The sequence below is a fragment of the Pantherophis guttatus genome, chromosome 3 (assembly GCF_059756535.1).
Source record: "Pantherophis guttatus breed Tessera chromosome 3, ASM5975653v1, whole genome shotgun sequence".
NCBI classification, from domain to species: domain Eukaryota; kingdom Metazoa; phylum Chordata; class Lepidosauria; order Squamata; family Colubridae; genus Pantherophis; species Pantherophis guttatus.
In genome coordinates this window covers 173,349,979-173,369,219 of record NC_142065.1, presented here as the reverse complement: position 1 = coordinate 173,369,219, position 19,241 = coordinate 173,349,979, and the positions used below count along the sequence as shown (strand labels likewise).

At 35.5% G+C, this 19,241-nt stretch overlaps 1 protein-coding gene and 1 long non-coding RNA gene across 5 annotated transcripts in view; one reads left to right on the top strand and one right to left on the bottom strand.

Annotated features, from left to right (window-relative positions):
- ST18 (ST18 C2H2C-type zinc finger transcription factor) overlaps positions 1 to 19,241 on the top strand; it is a 157,351-nt gene that overhangs the window by 88,544 nt on the left and 49,566 nt on the right. For all 4 annotated transcript variants that reach the window (XR_004593361.3, XM_034429755.3, XM_034429747.3 and 1 more), the window contains exons 4-6: positions 2,289 to 2,467; positions 11,092 to 11,877; positions 16,700 to 16,834. Coding sequence is in view for 3 of the 4 variants with exons in the window: in XM_034429755.3 (XP_034285646.2) it covers positions 2,289 to 2,467; positions 11,092 to 11,877; positions 16,700 to 16,834 (1,100 nt within the window). In the remaining variant the exon portion in view is untranslated. The remainder of the gene's footprint in view (positions 1 to 2,288; positions 2,468 to 11,091; positions 11,878 to 16,699; positions 16,835 to 19,241) is intronic.
- Positions 17,669 to 19,241, bottom strand: part of LOC148114911 (uncharacterized) — a 63,189-nt gene continuing 61,616 nt past the window's right edge. The window contains exon 3 of the long non-coding RNA XR_015733373.1: positions 17,669 to 17,811. This is a non-coding gene — a long non-coding RNA (uncharacterized LOC148114911). The remainder of the gene's footprint in view (positions 17,812 to 19,241) is intronic.

Below are 19,241 nucleotides of genomic sequence, written 5' to 3'. Positions count from 1 at the left end.
CGGAAGTTATGGGCTGCATCTGATTTTTGGATTGAATGTTGTTACCACAATCCAGAAAGTGAAGCCAAAATAAAGAAGTGAATGGGATCAGGATACATATTAAATGTGGTTTCATTTTCTTAAATGTAATACAATTAATTGAGTCACAGAGAAGGCATACGGTGCGGATCCCCTTGGTCAAGGAATTTTGGCTGGTGGGGTCTAGGAGAAGAACCTTCTCTGCCATGGTTCCTGCCCTTTGGAACATCTTACCCCTGAAATGAGATTGGTTCCCACCCTCCTGACTTTTCATAAGAGCCTTAAAACCTGGTTCTGCCAGATGGCTTGGGGTCCCAATGGGGGAATTTCACACTGGAGGTGGTTGACTAACTAATCCCTCCCCCCAAATATATCTGGCTCCCTCCTTTTCCATGATTTTGTAGGGGAAGCAGTGACTCAGCGGCTTAATGGTGCTGGAACTGCCAGCCAGAAATGGTTTGTACTCCAGCAGTTTGAGCCTGGCTCTGTGTGGTTGGGTGAGCTCCTGTCACTTGTTCCCCAGTTCCTGCCCATCCAACAGTTTGAAAGCATGAAACGAAGTGCTGCTAGTCAGCTGGTGTAACCTAGTTTGCCCACTATGGTGCACCAAGGATAGGCACCCAAGCACTGAACAGAATGAACTAGCAATTTAGGCTGTCAAGACTGCATTTTGTCTAGCACTTGTAAATTTCTCTGACATTGCATGCCATAGACTAAATAAATAAATGATTTGATTCTGTGTCTTCTGTAATTTTATATTTTATGATTTTAATGTTTTTAATGTGTATTATGTTGTAAGTTGCCCAGAGACTTTTGAAATGAGATAAGTGGCAAATAAATTTAAGAAATAAATTTAAATGCAGTTAATATAAATCAAATTAAAAAAAATGTTACTCCTTGTATATTGCTTATAAGGTTTGAAAGAGTTATGGGGGTTACTTGCAAATCTTTCATAGCAGTTTGTGGCTGCTATCGAGTTGTGGCATTTCCAGATTATAAAGTCAGAAAAAGAACTCTATAAATATATAGCATATTATAATTGAAGATGCAGAATAAATCTATTTAGCCCCCAAAACAATTATCTTGAAATCTGATCTATATACCCTGTTTCTCCGAAAATAAGACATCCCCTGATAAGAAGCCCAATCGGGCTTTTGAGCGCATGTGCTAAAATAAGCTTTCCCCTGAAAATAAGCCGTCCCCAAAAATATTTAAATGCAGAGCTGGAAATCAGGCAAGATGGCAAGAAGAGCCCCATCTTGCTCTACACGCCCCAAAATAATAAGACCTCTCTGAAAATAAGGCCAAGCGCTTATTTCAGGGTTCAAAAAAATATAAGACAGGGTCTTATTTTCGGGAAAACATAGTAGCCATAATATAGATCAAAGTGGGACTAGAAAAGAATTACCAGAACCATAAAAACTTAATCCAATGAAAAACAAACTGCAAAAACTGAGCATATTGAGCAAAGAAGAAGAGATTAAGTTGATTATTATAGTAATCTTTAAATATCTTAGAGAATGTCAAACATAAGATAGAATAATGTTTGTTAGTGTGTGTGTGTGTTTAATTTCTTCTCTACTGAAAACTACAAGAAGGAAACCAGAGTTTGTATAACAGTTTTGAATGATTTAGCTATGACAGTAAGACATCGTGGTGGCTCAGAAATGCTGCAGCAATATCTTGCATTGCAGATCATGTGGTGATTCTGATTTAGATCACAATCCAAATGTACCTTTTCTATGAATTTCTGTCTATCTCTTTGTCCATTTCTAAAGCTCAGTTCCTTGGTTGTCACATACAAGAAAAAGAGCAAACCATTCAAATGGTTATAATTCAACTGTACTCATCTGAACAAAATAACGAAATTAGACACAATCAACTGGAATTTTCATATTAGCTCTCTCTGGGGATTAACAAATCATTATTGATCTCTCCTTATCTACTCCTGGACACATATAATCTAATCAAGAGCTGAGATTATATTAACACATGTTCTATTCAGAATTAAGGATGACTTTTTCTTTTCCTTAAAATGTATGTATTGTGCCTCTTTAGACTTTTGGTTACATTAGAAAATAAAACATTCTGAAAAGGGTCTTCACCTTTAATTCCATCCAGTAAAATTAAGCATACCAACATATGTCCATGCACATACATACACACTTTTACAGGATCCATTCATTTATAGCTTCGGTTATACTATTTTTCTTGTGCAATGTCTTTCATTTTATTTTTTTCCATTATTAAAAGCTTTTGTATAAATACAGTGCCTACAAAAACTCCATGGCTAAGAAGAGAAAAGCTGAAGAACAGATTTTGGAAGTTCCAATCAACAAAAGGAAATCTCTGTTAATGAAGCCTCGCCACTACAATCCCACCTTGGAAGGCAAAGGAGACAATGAAGGCAGGACACACTTTCAGGACAATAATAATGTTCTCCAAACAGGTATGAAAAAGCATGGATTCTAACTTAATCAATATTTCTTAATACTTCCCAAAGAACACAAGGGAAATCCTATCACTAGACACCCTTCAAAATTATATCAGAAAGCCAATGTGGTATCGTTATTAGCATATAAGACAATTGGGGACATAGCTCACTGGAGGACTTTGGACCAATCATTCATATTATCTCTATTGACCTGACTTGTGATGCAAGGATAGTACGCTGGTGAGGATGATAATGGTAATTAATAATAATAATAATAATAATAATAATAATAATAATAATAATGATAAGTGTTCCAATATCTCAGGAATTGCCACAAAGAAGAGGGAGTCAAACTATTCTCCAAAGCACCTGAGGGTAGAACAAGAAGCAATGGGTGGAAACCATTCAAGGAAAGAAGCAACTTAGAACTAAAGAGAAATTTCCTGACATTTAGAACAATTAATTAGTGGAACAACTTGCCTCCAGAAGCTGTGAATGCTCCAACACTGGAAGTTTTTAAGAAGAGATTAGATAACTATTTGTCTGAAGTCATGTAGGGTTTCCTGCCTAAGCAGGGAGTTGGACTAGAAGACTTCCAAAGTCCCTTCCAACTCTGTTATTCTATTCTATTCTATTCTATTCTATTCTATTCTATTCTATTCTATTCTATTCTATTCTATTCTATAAAATTAAAAGTGGATCAGGTTTAGGATTTAGGGTGTATAAAGTATTCTAAGCTGGAAATAGCTCAAAATAGCCATTCCAACTATTCAGTGCTCTAAGCAAAACATGCTTAGTGTTTCAAGCACCAGAATGGAATATTCTAGATTCTTCTCAGAACTATTTTCTAACTTGTGATTAGGTTACTGTTTAAAAAGAAATATCCCAGCCCATCCAGTAGAGCAAGACTTATAACAGATAACTACTATTGGCTTATCACATGGGATGAAATGGTAGGTGGGATGCTGAGACAAACAGCAGTTACATCATGCCCATTGTGTTGTTTTGAATTTGTGCATTTATGCTCATGCATTCTTATGTCTTCTGCTGAATATACTGTGTGAGTCAGGAAAACAAACCAGTGGAACACATCTTTGCTCAGATCAAAATTCCTGTAAATTTATAGAAATTTAATAACAAATTAATACAAAATTGATCATTGGAAATTGCTTTGTCAAATGTCTAAAACAATGGGATTGGAATTGTTGATTACTTTCTTAATAAATTCATTTGTGTAAGATTCGAGTTATAGGTAGTTGGGTCCCTTAGTCTGCAATCATATACATGAGAATAAATTCCATTAAATTTATTGGATCAGATTCTAATAACTTGTCTTTATAATTGCATACAAGTTACCTAATGTCTTTCAGTCTAATGTACTTTTCAGGGTTATTGTCAGAAAATAGGAAGCAGGGATATGTTCTAAAATAATAATGATAATCAAATAAATTGATCCGTACAAACCCAACACTACCTAAAGAACTGGCAGCTGTGATTTTACACTTTTATGTATATAATAACAACCACACACAAGGTATCATAAACTGGCCAAGGTAATCCCTGTGGTCATCAGCATGCTGAGTGCCATACCAAGACATCTTGTGTGGCACTTAGAATATCTGCACATTGACAAAATTTTCATATGTCAATTTTACAAAGCCACACTACTTAGATCTGCACTTATACTATGCCAATACATTACAACTTCTTTGGTTCTTGGGAAGAACTCAATGGTTATGAAGGCCAACATCAACTAAAAGAACTGGCAACTATGACTTCACATTTTTGAAATAATAATAATAATAATTGACAGGCACTTGGTCCACAACACACCTGACATAACAATAGTTGAAAAGAAAAAAGTATGGTTCATTGACATTGCAATACCTGGTGATGCACGGATTGAAGATAAGCAGCAAGAAAAAATCACAAAGTACCGGGACTTGCAAATTGAAGTTGAGCGACTGTGGAAAAATCGTGTGTTGTCCCGATTGTAACTGGAGCCCTTGGAGCAATACCCAAAGGGTTACCCCGTTATTTAGAAATTCTAAATTTGCTGGGCTTGAACATTTGACTCTACAAAAAACCACCTTACTCGGAACAGCTTACATCCTCCGACGATACCTTAACAGTTCCTAGGTCTTTGATTAGACTTTGGTTAGGACTCAAGCTGCGAGGCTGTGAATCTCACTAAAGATTTAATAATAATAATAATAATAATAATAATAATAATAATAATAATGATGATGATGATGATGATGATGATGATGATGATGATGATGTAGTTGTATTGTCATGGGAGCTGGAAGGAAGGAAGGGAATGGGGAGCAGACATAGGATTATGCACACTACTAAATTCCCCCAAAATGAGAGGGACCAGATACAGTAGTGTGTTTCATAGTTCATTTAATTTATTAAATTGAGACTAATTGTTATGATTCCTAGAATTCAAAGTAAAGAACAGAAGGGCATTAAAATATTAAGAATGATAAATTAAGAGAATTAAAATCAAAACAAACTACAAAAAAAAAAAACCAAAATAAAAATACCCAAGAGTATAAAATGTGGTTTGGGGGGGGGGGGTGACGGAAAAAAAGAAAAAAGGGAAGGGAAGGAGGAAGAAAAAAGAGGTAACTTTACCCTATCAGGTTTTTTAAACAGCTTATCACTATTTCTAAATAAAGCATAATCTCTCTTCTCCCTATAGCTCATCTCATAGTTAAGGAAAACAAAGTCCAAATGCTACTTCAGTCAATCTTTCTTATCAAAAGTCCATTAAGGGAAACTAGATATAACTGTTTTCCTCTATTAAGCCTAATCAAACAAGACAATCTTATAAATCATTGTTGTTGTTTTTAAATTATTTTTAATCCATTAAAAAAAAGTAGTTTGCTTCTCATCTGTGTTTCAAAATAAAATTCCATCAAAACTTTAACAGATTTCTTTGACATCAATAAGTAAAATTTATCCTTCTGTTTTTCACTTCTAAAAAAAGTTCTTCCAAATTTTAGCAGAGCTCTTTTGTGCATCCAGAAAAAAATATATATCCAAATCAGTTTCCTAGTTTAATATCTGTTCATCTCCTTTAGGGAATGAGTCATCCAACAGATTCATTTGTTTCACATTTAAAATCCCCCTTCAAATTAATTTCATAGACATTCATTGCAACCCGTTTTGTTTTATAACTTCATTACAATATGCTCTGTCAATTTTATAAAGCATTTGATCCATTATGTCCTAAAACATAGCTGAAAAGTACTCAAAACTTTGCACCAAGGAGTTCTGCTCCCATTTCTTTATCCTCTGGCTCTAATGTCCAGCCTTCAAAGTCTCCTTATCATTTTTTTTTTAAAAAGCAATCCCCATTTTCCCACAAGAAAATAATAATCTTGTAAATAATCAAAATTATAATTCCAAATCTTTCTGCCCATTAATCAGTTTTTAATTTTCAAAAATCTATATACTAAGCATCCTTTTGCTGCATAGTCTCCCCCAAAAATCATATTTTTAAAACTTTTACAATCAAAATTATCTCACTGTCTTTTAAGGAGGTGTAAACTCACCTGATGAATTCAATAAAACCTTGCCAATTCAAAGGGTCTTCATTTCGCCAATATTCAAAAACATTTTTAAAAATCCAAAAATGTATTAATGATTAAGCCTTTCCCAGTTAATAGTCTAGCTATAGCATTCTAAAACACTTGGATTTTTTGAACTACTTTTCAAAAGTTACCGCATAGAGAATTCAAATAATATGTATTTAAGGTACATGTCATCCTGGCTAATTCTGACTTAATAGTCTAAAACTGATATTACATGAGCAGATATGATTGACACTGACAGCTGCATAACAAGGGTCATGGCAGATTCTAGAAATAAATCCAAAGTATAAAACTAAGACATAATGTTTTCTTTTCTCTGATCTATTTTTATTGATCAACTCTGTCTTAAATGGACTAAAATCCAATCCCCCATCCTCACTCCCCCCTCCACTTTATTGTTTTTAAATATTGATCTGGAATTTGAATTTTTTTATTGGATTTTAATAGAAGATATCTGAATTAGGTTTCATGACAATGATAGTACACTATCAAGATAAGATAAGATAAGATAAGATAATTTTATTTCTATACCTCCCCTCTCCCGAAGGACTCGGGGCGGTGCACAGCCAAGTAAAAACACAATACAAACATCATAATTAAATTTAAAAATTATTAAAATTCTTACATTTGCGGCTGAAATTCTTTAAAAACCCAAAAATTTAAAAACTCCAAATTTAAAACTCCATTACAAAGATAGCCCTGCCTGGCGGAAGATCAGGGTCTTGAGGGCACAGCAAAAAACTCGGAGGTCAGAGATTGTGCGTATTTCCGGGGACAGTTCGTTCCAAAGGGCAGTTCGTTCAAGACCTTGGATGCCAGTAAACCACTCTTTCTCCTATATGGGGCTCCCCTTGGGGTGCACCCGGAGGCTCCAACTGGTCCAGAATGCGGCCACGCGGGGGATTATGGGAGCGACGGGGCACTCCCATGTGACATCTCTCCTGCGCAAGTTGCACTGGCTCCCGGTGGTCTTCCGGGTGCGCTTCAAGGTGTTGGTGACCACCTTTAAAGCGTTCCATGGCTTAGGGCATGGATATTTACGAGACCGCCTTCTGCCACCAATTACCTCCCACTGGCCAGTACGCTCTCACAGAGAGAGCCTCCTCAGGGTGCCGTCGGCCAGACAATGTCGGCTGGCGACCCCCAGGGGGAGAGCCTTCTCTGTGGCAGCACCCACCCTCTGGAACGGCCTACCCCCAGAGATACGCACAATACCGGACCTCCGGACTTTTCGTCGGGCCCTTAAAACTCACTTATTTCATCTAGTCGGGCTGGCTTGATCCCATCCTTTGGTTTTAATTTGAAATTAATTTTAACTGGGTTATTTTAAATTGTGGCCAACACTATTTAATATCTTTTAAACTGTTTTAATTTTTGTACGTTGTGTTTTTACTTTGACTGTCCACCGCCCTGAATCCTGCTGGAGAAGGGCGGTATAAAAATCAAATAAATAAATAAATAAATAAAAAATTGCACATGAATTTACGAAACTGATCTATGTCTATTGATCCATATTCTTAGCAGAACAAAGGTGTAGCCATTAGAAGACCTTTTAGCCTTCTCTGTCAGCCTTAGAATGAAGGATTGCGTCCATTCACAAGTGAGAAGACTTCTCTGCAGTGATATGTAGGCTAACATTCATGGGATTAATCGACTTGTCTTCTGGATCTATAATTAACAATGCATGCCTGACTGATTCATATTTCCAGGCATCAAGCATAGTTTTGAAGAGAAGTCATTACACTTATGATAGTTCTACATAATAGTGATCCTGTTCAGTTAAATGTTTAAGATTCTCATTCTCAAATAAAGTTGGAGTGATACAAGAGGTATAATTTAGATCCTTTTAATTCATGAGTAGTTCTTGATGTAGAGCTTTTGTCTGATTGTTGATGGTCAAGTCATAATGTTATCTTGCTTCTTTACATGAGCATGTGGATGTGAATGCATGTGTTCATGCATAGAATTTACTGGTAATTGTATTTGTCCAATAAATGGATAAATAATCTTTGTGTATGGTTCAGAGTCCATTTTAGAAACAGATTAAAACAATGCCAATACTAGGAGGCTGCCTTGCACCAGTATTTTCATGAATTTAATGGACATTTATAGACCAAGGGACATATCATATTGATATCCAGCAAGTTTCATGTTGTTTCAGCCCCACAGTTATTATTGTGATAATTATATGTACTTATATATGATTAATAATCACATACATTCTTCTATGGGGGAAGAGGAGTGTATTGCTAGAATAAATCATGCCCTATTTTCTATTTTTGAATAGCTGTTAGGATAGTAATGATCTCTTCTGAATAACCTCAAACTGATTTCATATGTCAGAAACTGCAATTCACGCATCTATCTACAAGGAAAATAGCTCTATAGGACATATCGGTACTATTGACTCTTGAATGATAGATTGGCTGTTGGGGAATTTTTTGTTATAAAAACGTAAAACATTCAATAAGTGTTTTCTGTCTACTTACCACTTTCCTCTATTTATTATCATTTAATTTAAATGGAGAAAAGGGGAGAAAATATGAACTTTACTCAGACTGTCTGTCCTTGATTAAAGGTAAAGGTAAAGGTTCCCCTCGCACATACATGCTAGTCTTTCCCAACTCTAGAGGGGAGGGGTGCTCATCTCTGTTTCTAAGCCGAAGAGCCAGCGCTGTCTGATGACAATTCTGTGGTCATGTGGCTGGCATGAATAAATGCCAAACACGCACGGAATGCTCTTACCTTCCCACCAAAAGTGGTTCCTGTTTTTCTACTTGCATTTTTTACGTGCTTTTGAACTGCTAGGTTGGCAGAAGCTGGGCCAAGTAATGGGAGCTCACTCCGTTATGCGGTGCTAGGGATTCGAACCGCTGAACTGCCGACCTTTCTGATTGACAAGCTCAGTGTCTTAGCCACTGAGTCACCGCGTCCTTGATTAGAACAACTATTAATAAGTATTTGGATTTTTGTTACCTTGCCTGCCGTTCTTGATTGTTTCCTTCTATGCCCTTAAAGAAGAACATCTACAAATAAAGTTGTGTTGAGAGTTTTCAGGTCAGGCAATAACAGCAACAGCAACAACAAATGCCTGACAAGTAGTTCAAAAAGGGCTCCATCCTTTGGTATGGGGCCCAGTTTCTGGAAGAAAATGTGTAAGAAACAATTAATAAATATTTTTCTTTTAATGTATAACAAACAGTTGAACCAAACAATTATGTAAACTGGAAATGACCCAAAACGCTAACAGTTTGGCAGCTATAAAGTGAAACGCATTGTAGAGGCACATGTGCACTTCTATCCTCCTCCCCCCTTCCACAATAATCTGCACTTAATAGGAATATTTTAAACTATGTAGCTAAGCAACAGAGGTAATTGTTGCTTTCTAGAGCTTTTGTTAGGCACTCCACCATAGCCCAAATATGCATAATTAGGTATAATGTCTATAAATCATTATTGTACACATGTGGGTAGTTAAGTGGCTTGAGAGAATAGTTCAATGAATTGGACATATTCACCGAAAATGCTTTTTATTTGTTTTCGGTAGTTGATAATACTTTGAAATTATGATAACCCTTTATACTTTCTCTTAATAGCTTACTGTTGCTGAGACAAAACTTGATTTGCATTTCTGGATGATATTTAAGTTAATATTTAAACCCAGAGTTGGTTTGACATGGATTCCGCAAAGAACCAGACTGTCTTATTTTTTTATTATGCACTTGTTTATCTCATTTTTTTCTCTTCTAGGAAGTAAAGTGCAAAACGTTCCAGTTTATGTTGAATGCATCCCAACAAAAGAATACACCCTATAATCAGCATTATTGAAGGGGCTAGTGTTATGGCTAAATTCTTCCCTTCATCCAAAAATGCTTTTAGTTACTATGGTAATATTTACTTGATCCTGGCAGACCAGTGTTGATTTTAGGGAGATAATTACCAGAAAGGAAGATGATGGAGATGTATTTTGGAGTGTCCTTGTAAGAGGAAAACAAAAATGTTTAGAAAAAAAAAAGTAAATGAAACACAAAGGATTTATTGTCTTTTGGCATTTGAGATTCTTTTCCTTGTAGCTGCTACCAATTGTTTTGTCATGTAATCTCAAAGAAAAAGTACTTCTCAATATAGGACATGTGTATGTTGAAATACTTTAAGAAATCCAATACATCACCTTTTAATAATATAATTGATTGAAAATATAAGCAATGAGAAAAAATTAACATTGTCAAAGAAGAGTCATAAAAAAAAATGTTTTCATCAACACGAGAAAAGTCTCGGCTGCCAGTTTCTGTATTATATTTGTGTTTTTGCAAGCTCTATTGCTTCAAAGCAAAAATTAAATACACCTGTAAGTAAGAAGAGGCACTTTTCCCACTGCTCAGTGTATCCATGTTCACATTAATAGTAACTAATTTAGCACACAGTAATTCACTGATTTCTTTTGAAGTCAATGATGAAGTTGCCCCTAGCTTTACTCTGTATCTATGGATTGTCTTTCCATTAATTCATTAAGCCAGGTACAAAATAGTGTACATAATTTTACATAGTGTTGCATACAAAGCAAGTCTCTTTCTGATAATCTTTAAATTAAGAAGAGATACAGATATATCTGTCTGCCTGCCTCGACATATGAAGTGGTGATCACAATACAAGTCACACTTCACATTATTATAATTGTTTTATATTTCGGGATTATATATAAAATTATATAATTTTATCATGGATTCACATAATAGTTTGGTTATTTAGTGTACTTTCCATTTATTTCTTTAAAGGAATGTTTTGCACAATATGATTTCATATAAATCAAGAAAGAAACCTTAAAAAGTTTTTTAAGAATGTTTGACCCTGGAGTGTTCTCAATGACATTGATCGATTGGTTTTGTGCCATCAAGTTTTTGCCAGTTCTTAACAACCACACAGGCAGCATTTCCCCAGGATCTCATTGACATAGGTAGATTAATTTATAGTTAACAGATTTGTTGTGGCTAAAATAGAAGTACTCTAACTTTGTCTTCTCTGTTTCTCTCTATCTAGAAAACACCACTTTAATGTCAGCAAAAAGTATTTCATATTTCAACATGCAAGAAAATGATCTTCAAAAGAACAATTTCACTAACTGCCAGGACACAATGACCAATACATTAATTAATTTTGAAAAAATAGCAAAAGATGCACCAAATTCCCTAGAGAATGATAAACTAAGTGATAGTGACAACCAACTCTTAAAAGCAGAAAATAAGAACATTGCTGCATGTTATGGAATTAATTCTTCTGTAAGGGACAGAATTAGTGTTCCACATTCACAATACTGTTCCTCAGAAGATAACGAAAGTAGCTCTGAAATTCTGGACAATGAATGGGATAGTTCCTCAAATTTTTCTGAAGAGATAAGTATAAAACTGCCTTTAAATAAAGCGTATCTTGTAGGATGTAATCAGGAAGAGGTCCTAAAAACACCTGGTGTCAAAGCTGAAGAAAAAGATGTTAACAATTCTGAAACTTTTAGTAGTTTGAGATCAGAACTGCAAGAATCACAGGACTCGCATGTTGACACTTGCAGCAATAGAATGCAGAATCCATTTCCAGATTGTGAAGAAGATGATTGTCTATCAGAAAATACAGAACAGTCATTTGACTTGGATAAAACAAAACAGAACTTAAATTTGTTGGAACAAGCTATCGCTCTTCAGGCAGAGCAGGGTCACGTCTTTCATAGCACTTACAAAGAACTGGATAGGTTCCTACTGGAGCATCTTGCAAGTGAAAGAAGACAAGCCAAAATAGTTGACCTTGGTGGTAGACCAGTCTATAACCACAAGCGTAAGTCCACTTTCTTTGTTCACAGTAAATTACACATTCAGTTAAATAGTTGTTAAATCCTGGTCCTCATCCCTGATTCCAGAGTAGCACTGTTTTGAATTTTAGCTAGTACATTGGCTTTTGAGTACTCCATTGGGTTTTTCACTCATGTTTAATATGATATAAAAGTTTTGATAAGGAATTTCCTCATGGCTATTACAAAAATGATACCAGTGAATGGGAGGTTTTTTTGCAAGGCTTCAACAACATGACTGCATATATATATCATATTCTCTCTAGCAAGGTTTTACCTATGTAAACTTAGTTGTTCTTCAGCCCTAGGTTCTGTGAAATCTCATTCACAAGTTCTTGGGCCCTTTTTCTGCTGACAAACTGCAGCTCTGTGTTGCTTTCTGGGAGACTCAGATAGCTATTTCTGCCTCTTAAGGCATGGCTCACCGAGGATGAGCCTAGGGCTGAAGAACAACAATTATATATATATAATTTCCTTTCCTTGCCCTTTCCCTGCCCCCTGTGTTGAAAAGTACTGCTTGGATGGCTATTATACAATTTATACATGACTTCTATATGTGAAAGATTTCAACTTATCATGCCAACAGTTAGTGGACTACATTCACATCATTTGTTTGCAATGGTGCAGTAGTCCTCTTCTTCCAATTGTTGTGTAATGATTCAGGTAATGGGGAGAACAGGAAGAGGTCACTTTCTTTACTTCCACAATACTACAGGTAATCCTCGATGTATCACCACAATTGAGCCTCAAATTTCCATTACTAAGCAAGGGAGTTGTCAAGTGAGTTCCGGTTCATTTTATAGCCTTTCTTGCCACCGTTCTTAAGTAAATCATTGTAGTTGTTAAGTTAGTATCACAATTGTTAAGTACACCTGGCTTCTTCATTGACTTTGCTTATCAGAAGGTCACAAAAGTTGATCACATGACCCCAGGACACTGCATCCATCATAAATATGAACCGGTTTCCAGGCATCTGAATTTTGATCACATGACCATGGGGATGCTACAATGGTGAAAAACAGTCATAAGTCACTTTTTTCAGTGTTGCTGTAACTTCAAACAGTCACTAAATGAATGGTTGTAAGTCAAGGACTACCTGCCTTTGATTCAGTTGGAAGTGCAACAAGGCTCTTTGGATTCCCCAGTGATAAAGAACAGTGTACTATGCAGTAGAGAAAACACTTCTGTAGATGTGTATTTCTGGTCCCAACTTAGATTTTAAACAATAAAATCATTTACCATACCATATAGATACAGTATGTAAAAACTAAATCATATCTGTATATAATATATATCGTTGCATATTTTACTGGCTTTGTCAAATGATAAGTTTCTAGTAAACGCTAAATCATTCACAGATATATGATGGATTTCAAAGTGTTTTTAGCTGTGAATTTTACTGCCAAATTTATCAATAGGTAAGTTTTATGATGTTAAATTGTTTGAGCAATGGAAGATCTTTAGGAGAAAATAATCCCATGTAAATGAATGAATGTAATTTTACTTTGAATTGTATTGTATATTGTATCTATTAAATTATATTCTAGCTGAAACTATTATACTAAAGAAGACTATACAATGTATGGGTTCCAAGATATGCCTGCTATATTAAAGAATAGTTTCTTTGCAAACTCTCATCAGCCTGACTGGCTTTTATCTATTGTAGAAATATGGGGTTGTTACATTCTCTTTATCCCTGCTAAGTGATACCTTCCAAGTCTATTGTCATGTTTTCTTGTGACAATAGCATAGGTTTTGTTTACTCAGAACATGAGATAGAGAATCCACATTCATTGATCTAAGCAATCTATGTATTTAGGATCTCAGAAATGTCATACAGTGCCTGAAATGGCATCATTTAAGCATTCCATCAAATCAACAAAGATTTATCATATATTACTGGAACATAGAAATGTATCATTACAAGAAATGTCCGTAAAACCAAAGACCCACAATGGTAGTATGAAAAAGACAAAGATGTTGGGAATGTGATACCTGGTAACATTCACCATTTTGAGATGGAGCCTCTTGAAATGGTATATGAGAAAGACCTTGAGAATGGGCAAAAAGATGGTGTCTAGGGAATAGTCACATAAGACAGGACATAGTCTACAGCTGCATAATGAAAAAGAAAGAGGCTCAGGAGGGACCCTCCCTAACTTCTCAACCTATAAAGGAGATGATGGGAGATTTGTACTATCAAAGTTGCAAGATTCTTTTAATATAGCCTTTCAATAAAGTAGAATTAGTTCATCTACTCATGTTTCCTGTCGGATCTACCTGAAAAGGCTGACATCTCTTCACTGGAGCCATTTAATTTTGATTGGAGAAGTACCAGAGATGGAATTCTTCAGAGAAGCCATGGGTTTCTTTAGTAAGATGATATGAAGGGCACATTATGGAGAAAACTTGAATAAGAGCTATTAAATTAACTGCATGGAAAAAAGACAGGAAGCCATAATTGTATGCTTACTGATTATTCCAGTTATAAGTACATGTATCAGCAAACTATTTGCCTTAATGTTAGACACAAATATCCAGATTCACACATGAAGAATTCAGTTAGTTGTTTTATTGTTCAAGCCTATACACAGGAATATTCTCAGACTAACAGTTTGCATGTGAGTGATATTAGATAAAGTTCAGTGATATTCAAGGGCGGGATGGAGTCAAATTGTCTTGTGACTCCATAGGGATTTCAGGCTAATTCCCTGTTTGACTCCTCCCTCTGGCTTGGCCAATCTCTCACTTACCACTGTAATTTGAAAATATTATGGAGCAAGCAGATCACTTGGTGGTGGTGGAGGCAGTTAAAGACATTAAAATGTGTATGTGCCAAAAAAATGCAATTGGCTAATATAGAAGATACTGTAAGTTGTTTCATTTTGATGAACTGATCAAACTATACCTACTTAATGGATCCAGTTCTTTTAATGATATATATCTGTAGAAGAACTCTTATTTGATTTCAGTCTGCCATTTTATTGAAGATGGAGAGATGACTCTTGAAAATTATTTGTATTTAATTCAATGGCATTTCCTTATTTTGAAGAAAAATACATACGTATTTAAGATTTTAAAAGTTAGATCCAAGGATGGGGCAGATACATCCAGACAATTTTGCTTTTAATATGCCTGCAAAGATGAAAAAAGTCAAACAATAATATTATTTCAGTTTTCTGTGTCCCTTTTTCAGAGAGAGAAGTGAAATGTTCTGTATATCTTAAATATATATTAAAATCATGTATTTGTATAGCAAGAATAACAAATAATTTTAAACTTTATCATTCTATTACATAGTTTCAAAATTCAAATGTTTATATGATCATTATATTTATCCTTTCTCAAAAGCAAGAAAGGTCCATTTATATTAGAATAAATAAATGCAATATATAAGGGAAACAGAACTTTTTATAGTGTTTAATGGAGAGATTAGCATATTTTGCATGCTTCCTTTTGTTGCATAAACAGGAGCTTCACATCTAATACGAATGAAATATTATATAATTATAGCTTTAGCTTGTCAACAAATCCTGCACTTTTAGCCATGCTGGTATATTGATTTCATACAATTCCTTGTATAAATTCCTTATTAAAGCATCTTGATATAAAAAAAATTCAACGTAAGGTTCTAAGACATTGTTAGGGTTCTATATTTTGGGAGGAATGTATGATTTGTTCACAGCAATCCAACTTTTCTAAAGCCTGATAGCTAGTTGTTTAGCTAGTTATTTTTCCACTCATAGATAGTTCCAAATTTTTGGCACATGACGCAAATGTCATTGCAAATTCTAATGCCATATGTCTTAGTGCAAAAATAACAAGTCATTATTTAAAGTAGGATGTTAAATGTTGTCTAGCATTTCAGGATTTATTAACACCTTGAAAGAAAATTGCTTTCTATCCTAATACTTAAAAGTGCTCAGCGTAATATATATATATATGTGTGTGTTTTCGTAGATTTTCACGGGTAGTATTTGGGTCTTTTCCTGTGTAAGATTGAGAGTATCTTGGCAACGTTTCGACGAGGTCTCACTCGTCATCTTCAGGCTGGTGTCTTCGGCTTCGTGCTTGTGCAAGGAAAGCCGAAGACACCAGCCTGAAGATGACGAGTGAGACCTCGTCGAAACATCACCAAGATACTCTCAATGGTGTATCAATGGAAAAGACCCGAATACACCAAAACTTGCATATATATATATATATGCAAACTTGAATACATACATACATACATACATACATACATACATACATACATACATACATATTCTGAGGTTTTCACAGGTGTTTGTATGTAGGTCTTTGGTTATTTGGGTTTTCTCCCGTGTAAAATTGGAAGTGTCTTGGTGACGTTTTGACGAAGTCTCATTCGTCATCTTCAGGCTGGTGTTTTCGGCTTCGTGCTTCTAGGAGCAATGTGTGATCGCAGCTGTTTCTTCCTTTTAACTGCCAGTGGTGGTGTGAACTGATTGGGTGGGAGCTTGGCTGTGTTCTGATTGGGTGGAGTGTGTTCTGATTGGTTGGGGGTTCACCCAATCAGAACACAGCCAAGCTCCCACCCAATCAGTTCACACCCCCACTGGCAGTTAAAAGGAAGAAACAGCTGCAATCACACATTGCTCCTAGAAGCACGAAGCCGAAAACAGCCTGAAGATGATGAATGAGACTTCATCGAAACGTCGCCAAGACACTTCCAATTTTATGCGGGAGAAAACCCAAATAACCAAAGACCTACATATATATGAACCTAATATATAATTTACAGTGTTCCAGCCATTCCAGTGTTCCATTCTGTTTTTTTTTTTACAGATGTACCCAGGCCTGAAAAAAGAGAGACCAAATGTCCCATTCCAGGGTGTGATGGAACAGGTCACGTGACTGGATTGTATCCTCATCATCGCAGTCTTTCGGGCTGTCCACATAAAGTCAGAGTGCCACTTGAAAGTAAGTAGAAAGTCTTCAATGCAGAAAACTCTATGTCACACCACTGGCATGATGACACAAGGCATAGCCTTTTATAAGGGTCATAACTGTATTAACCAAGAGCAAGGATCTGCATTATAACAGTGGTATAATTTCATGTCCATTTCAGTGATGAAGATACACTATTATTTATGGGATGAAAAGTCACTAAAGCACCTGAAATTAATATTCCAGAAAAATCTCAGATCCAGAAGGGTGTTGCTTAAGCTGAATACAGTCCATTGCTGAGCAAAACCAGCCTGGCTAAGGGACCAGATCAGATAAAAACCATGCCATCATAACTAAATGATAATCTTATATCTACTTCACCCTACCACTGCTGGGTAATACTGCATGGGTAAAACTCCAGAACAAAAGCTCAGCACTATGAAACTTTATTGGGTAAGTATCCCTCAACTTCTAGGTATCTCATAGTGTTTACCAGAGTATTCTATTTCAAGTACCCAGACTCCTAGATTAAGTAAATGAGTGTCAAGATTTTACAAATAAATACATAAAGTCAAGCCTTCTTTGAGTCAAGCTGGAAATGGATGCGGAGACCTCTTGGTATCCATACAGAAATGGTTTGACATTGATGACTTTTTGATGATTTTTCAACTTCCCAGGCACTCACATAGCTTTGATATTTCTAGGTATCAGACCTGGTTACCAACACTAACCAGGTCTGAACCTGCTTAGCCTTTAAAAGTTAAACCAAAAGGAACAAACACGAATGAACATCTTTCAACAGCAGCAAACACTACAATTTGATAAAGCTTTAACATTTGGTGCATTTTCCTCATATTTGTATTTGACATTTTACATTATAAAACTACTTACCTATTGTGATCTTCTTCCCGTCGCTTGCAAGTAACCTTTTTTTTAAAAATATATATATATATTTTTCTTCCTCTTTGAAGTGAGCAATAAGTATTGGTGGTAAGAAAACAGCCCTCCAACTGTACCATTTGAGACAAAAAGAGAAGGGCAAGGGAACACACAATGTAGGTTATAACATGGACACCTAGATTTGTAAACTGACACAATGCCAAGTTTATTCATATTTTTTATTTGACTTGGGGAATGGAGGCTGGAGGTTCCTTGCTGCCACAAATCCTCAATGTTGGTCCCCTCCTGTTTTGTATGAACACCTTCACTATCGTCAGGATTACTTTACCTTCATAACTGTATTTATAATTCAAGAAGATTAGACAAATCAGAACAATAAGTTCAAGTCATACCAAGTTAAATCAAAGGATGGGCAAAGCACCATCTTATTATCCATTAGGCACAATGCCTAGGGCCTACAAAAGTTTGGGGTATTTTAAAATTAATTGTATTTAAGATCGTATTACTATCTTATGATGTATGAATTTATTACAATAATAAGCAAGCATCCTAGTTCAGTACAGGTACAGATAGTCAACTGAACTAAAATTTCTGTTGCTTAAGCAAAGCAGTTTAAGCACCCACATTTGGGACTTAAAATCAAATTTTCATACTGAAAATAAAGATTAAATTGGATGCTATTTTGCTTCTCAAATGCAAAAAACCAATCAGGTCTTGTATCTGTGTATACACAGATACACTCACACACACCTATTAGGATGTAAGTGAATTGAACTTCTACTTTGCAATCATTCTAAGAAATAAACATAAGTGGGCATTTGAAATGAAAATACTGCCTTGTGCTCTTGGTCAAAATAAAATTCCCTATGATTTATTGAAGAATATATACCCAGGGAATACCTTTATAACCCTAAGCCCTTTGCCTCTCTCGGCAGATTGATTTTTATGGCCTCTCATTGTGCTAAAAATAATTGCTACACTGATAGACTATGAAAATAATGTGCTTGGCGCCTCCTGAGGGAAAGGAATATATATTTGGCTATTTATTTGTGACTCCTTAAAAATATAAAATAGGTGTGTTACACTTATGGAGAAGATCACAAATTTGTTATTTCCTGTAGGATTTTTTTTTTTTTACATATTTCATGATTGGTCTAACAGAACAGAAGAAGAAAATTCCCAAGCAATCTTGCAAGGGGGATAATTTAATTCCAACTTGTTGTTGAAAGCAGAAATAAGCTTCAGGAAGAACATTATTTATTAAATTTATACAATCCCTTTCTACTGATATGAATAGGCACTATGCCTTGGAATGGTAGGTATGCTGCCTTTGGTGTTTTCATTTCCCTGAATATATGAAGACAATTCCACTGGGTGACAGTCAGAGAAGCAATTATGTGGCACAGAGCTGGTGACTTGTGGTTTCTTCAAGACTGTATGATGATTCAGAAAATATTCCATTGGCCTTCAGAGCTTTTAAATGGCACAGCTGTGCTGTTCTGTGAATTTAAACAAAGATTGAGGCTAGTAATAGCCTTCT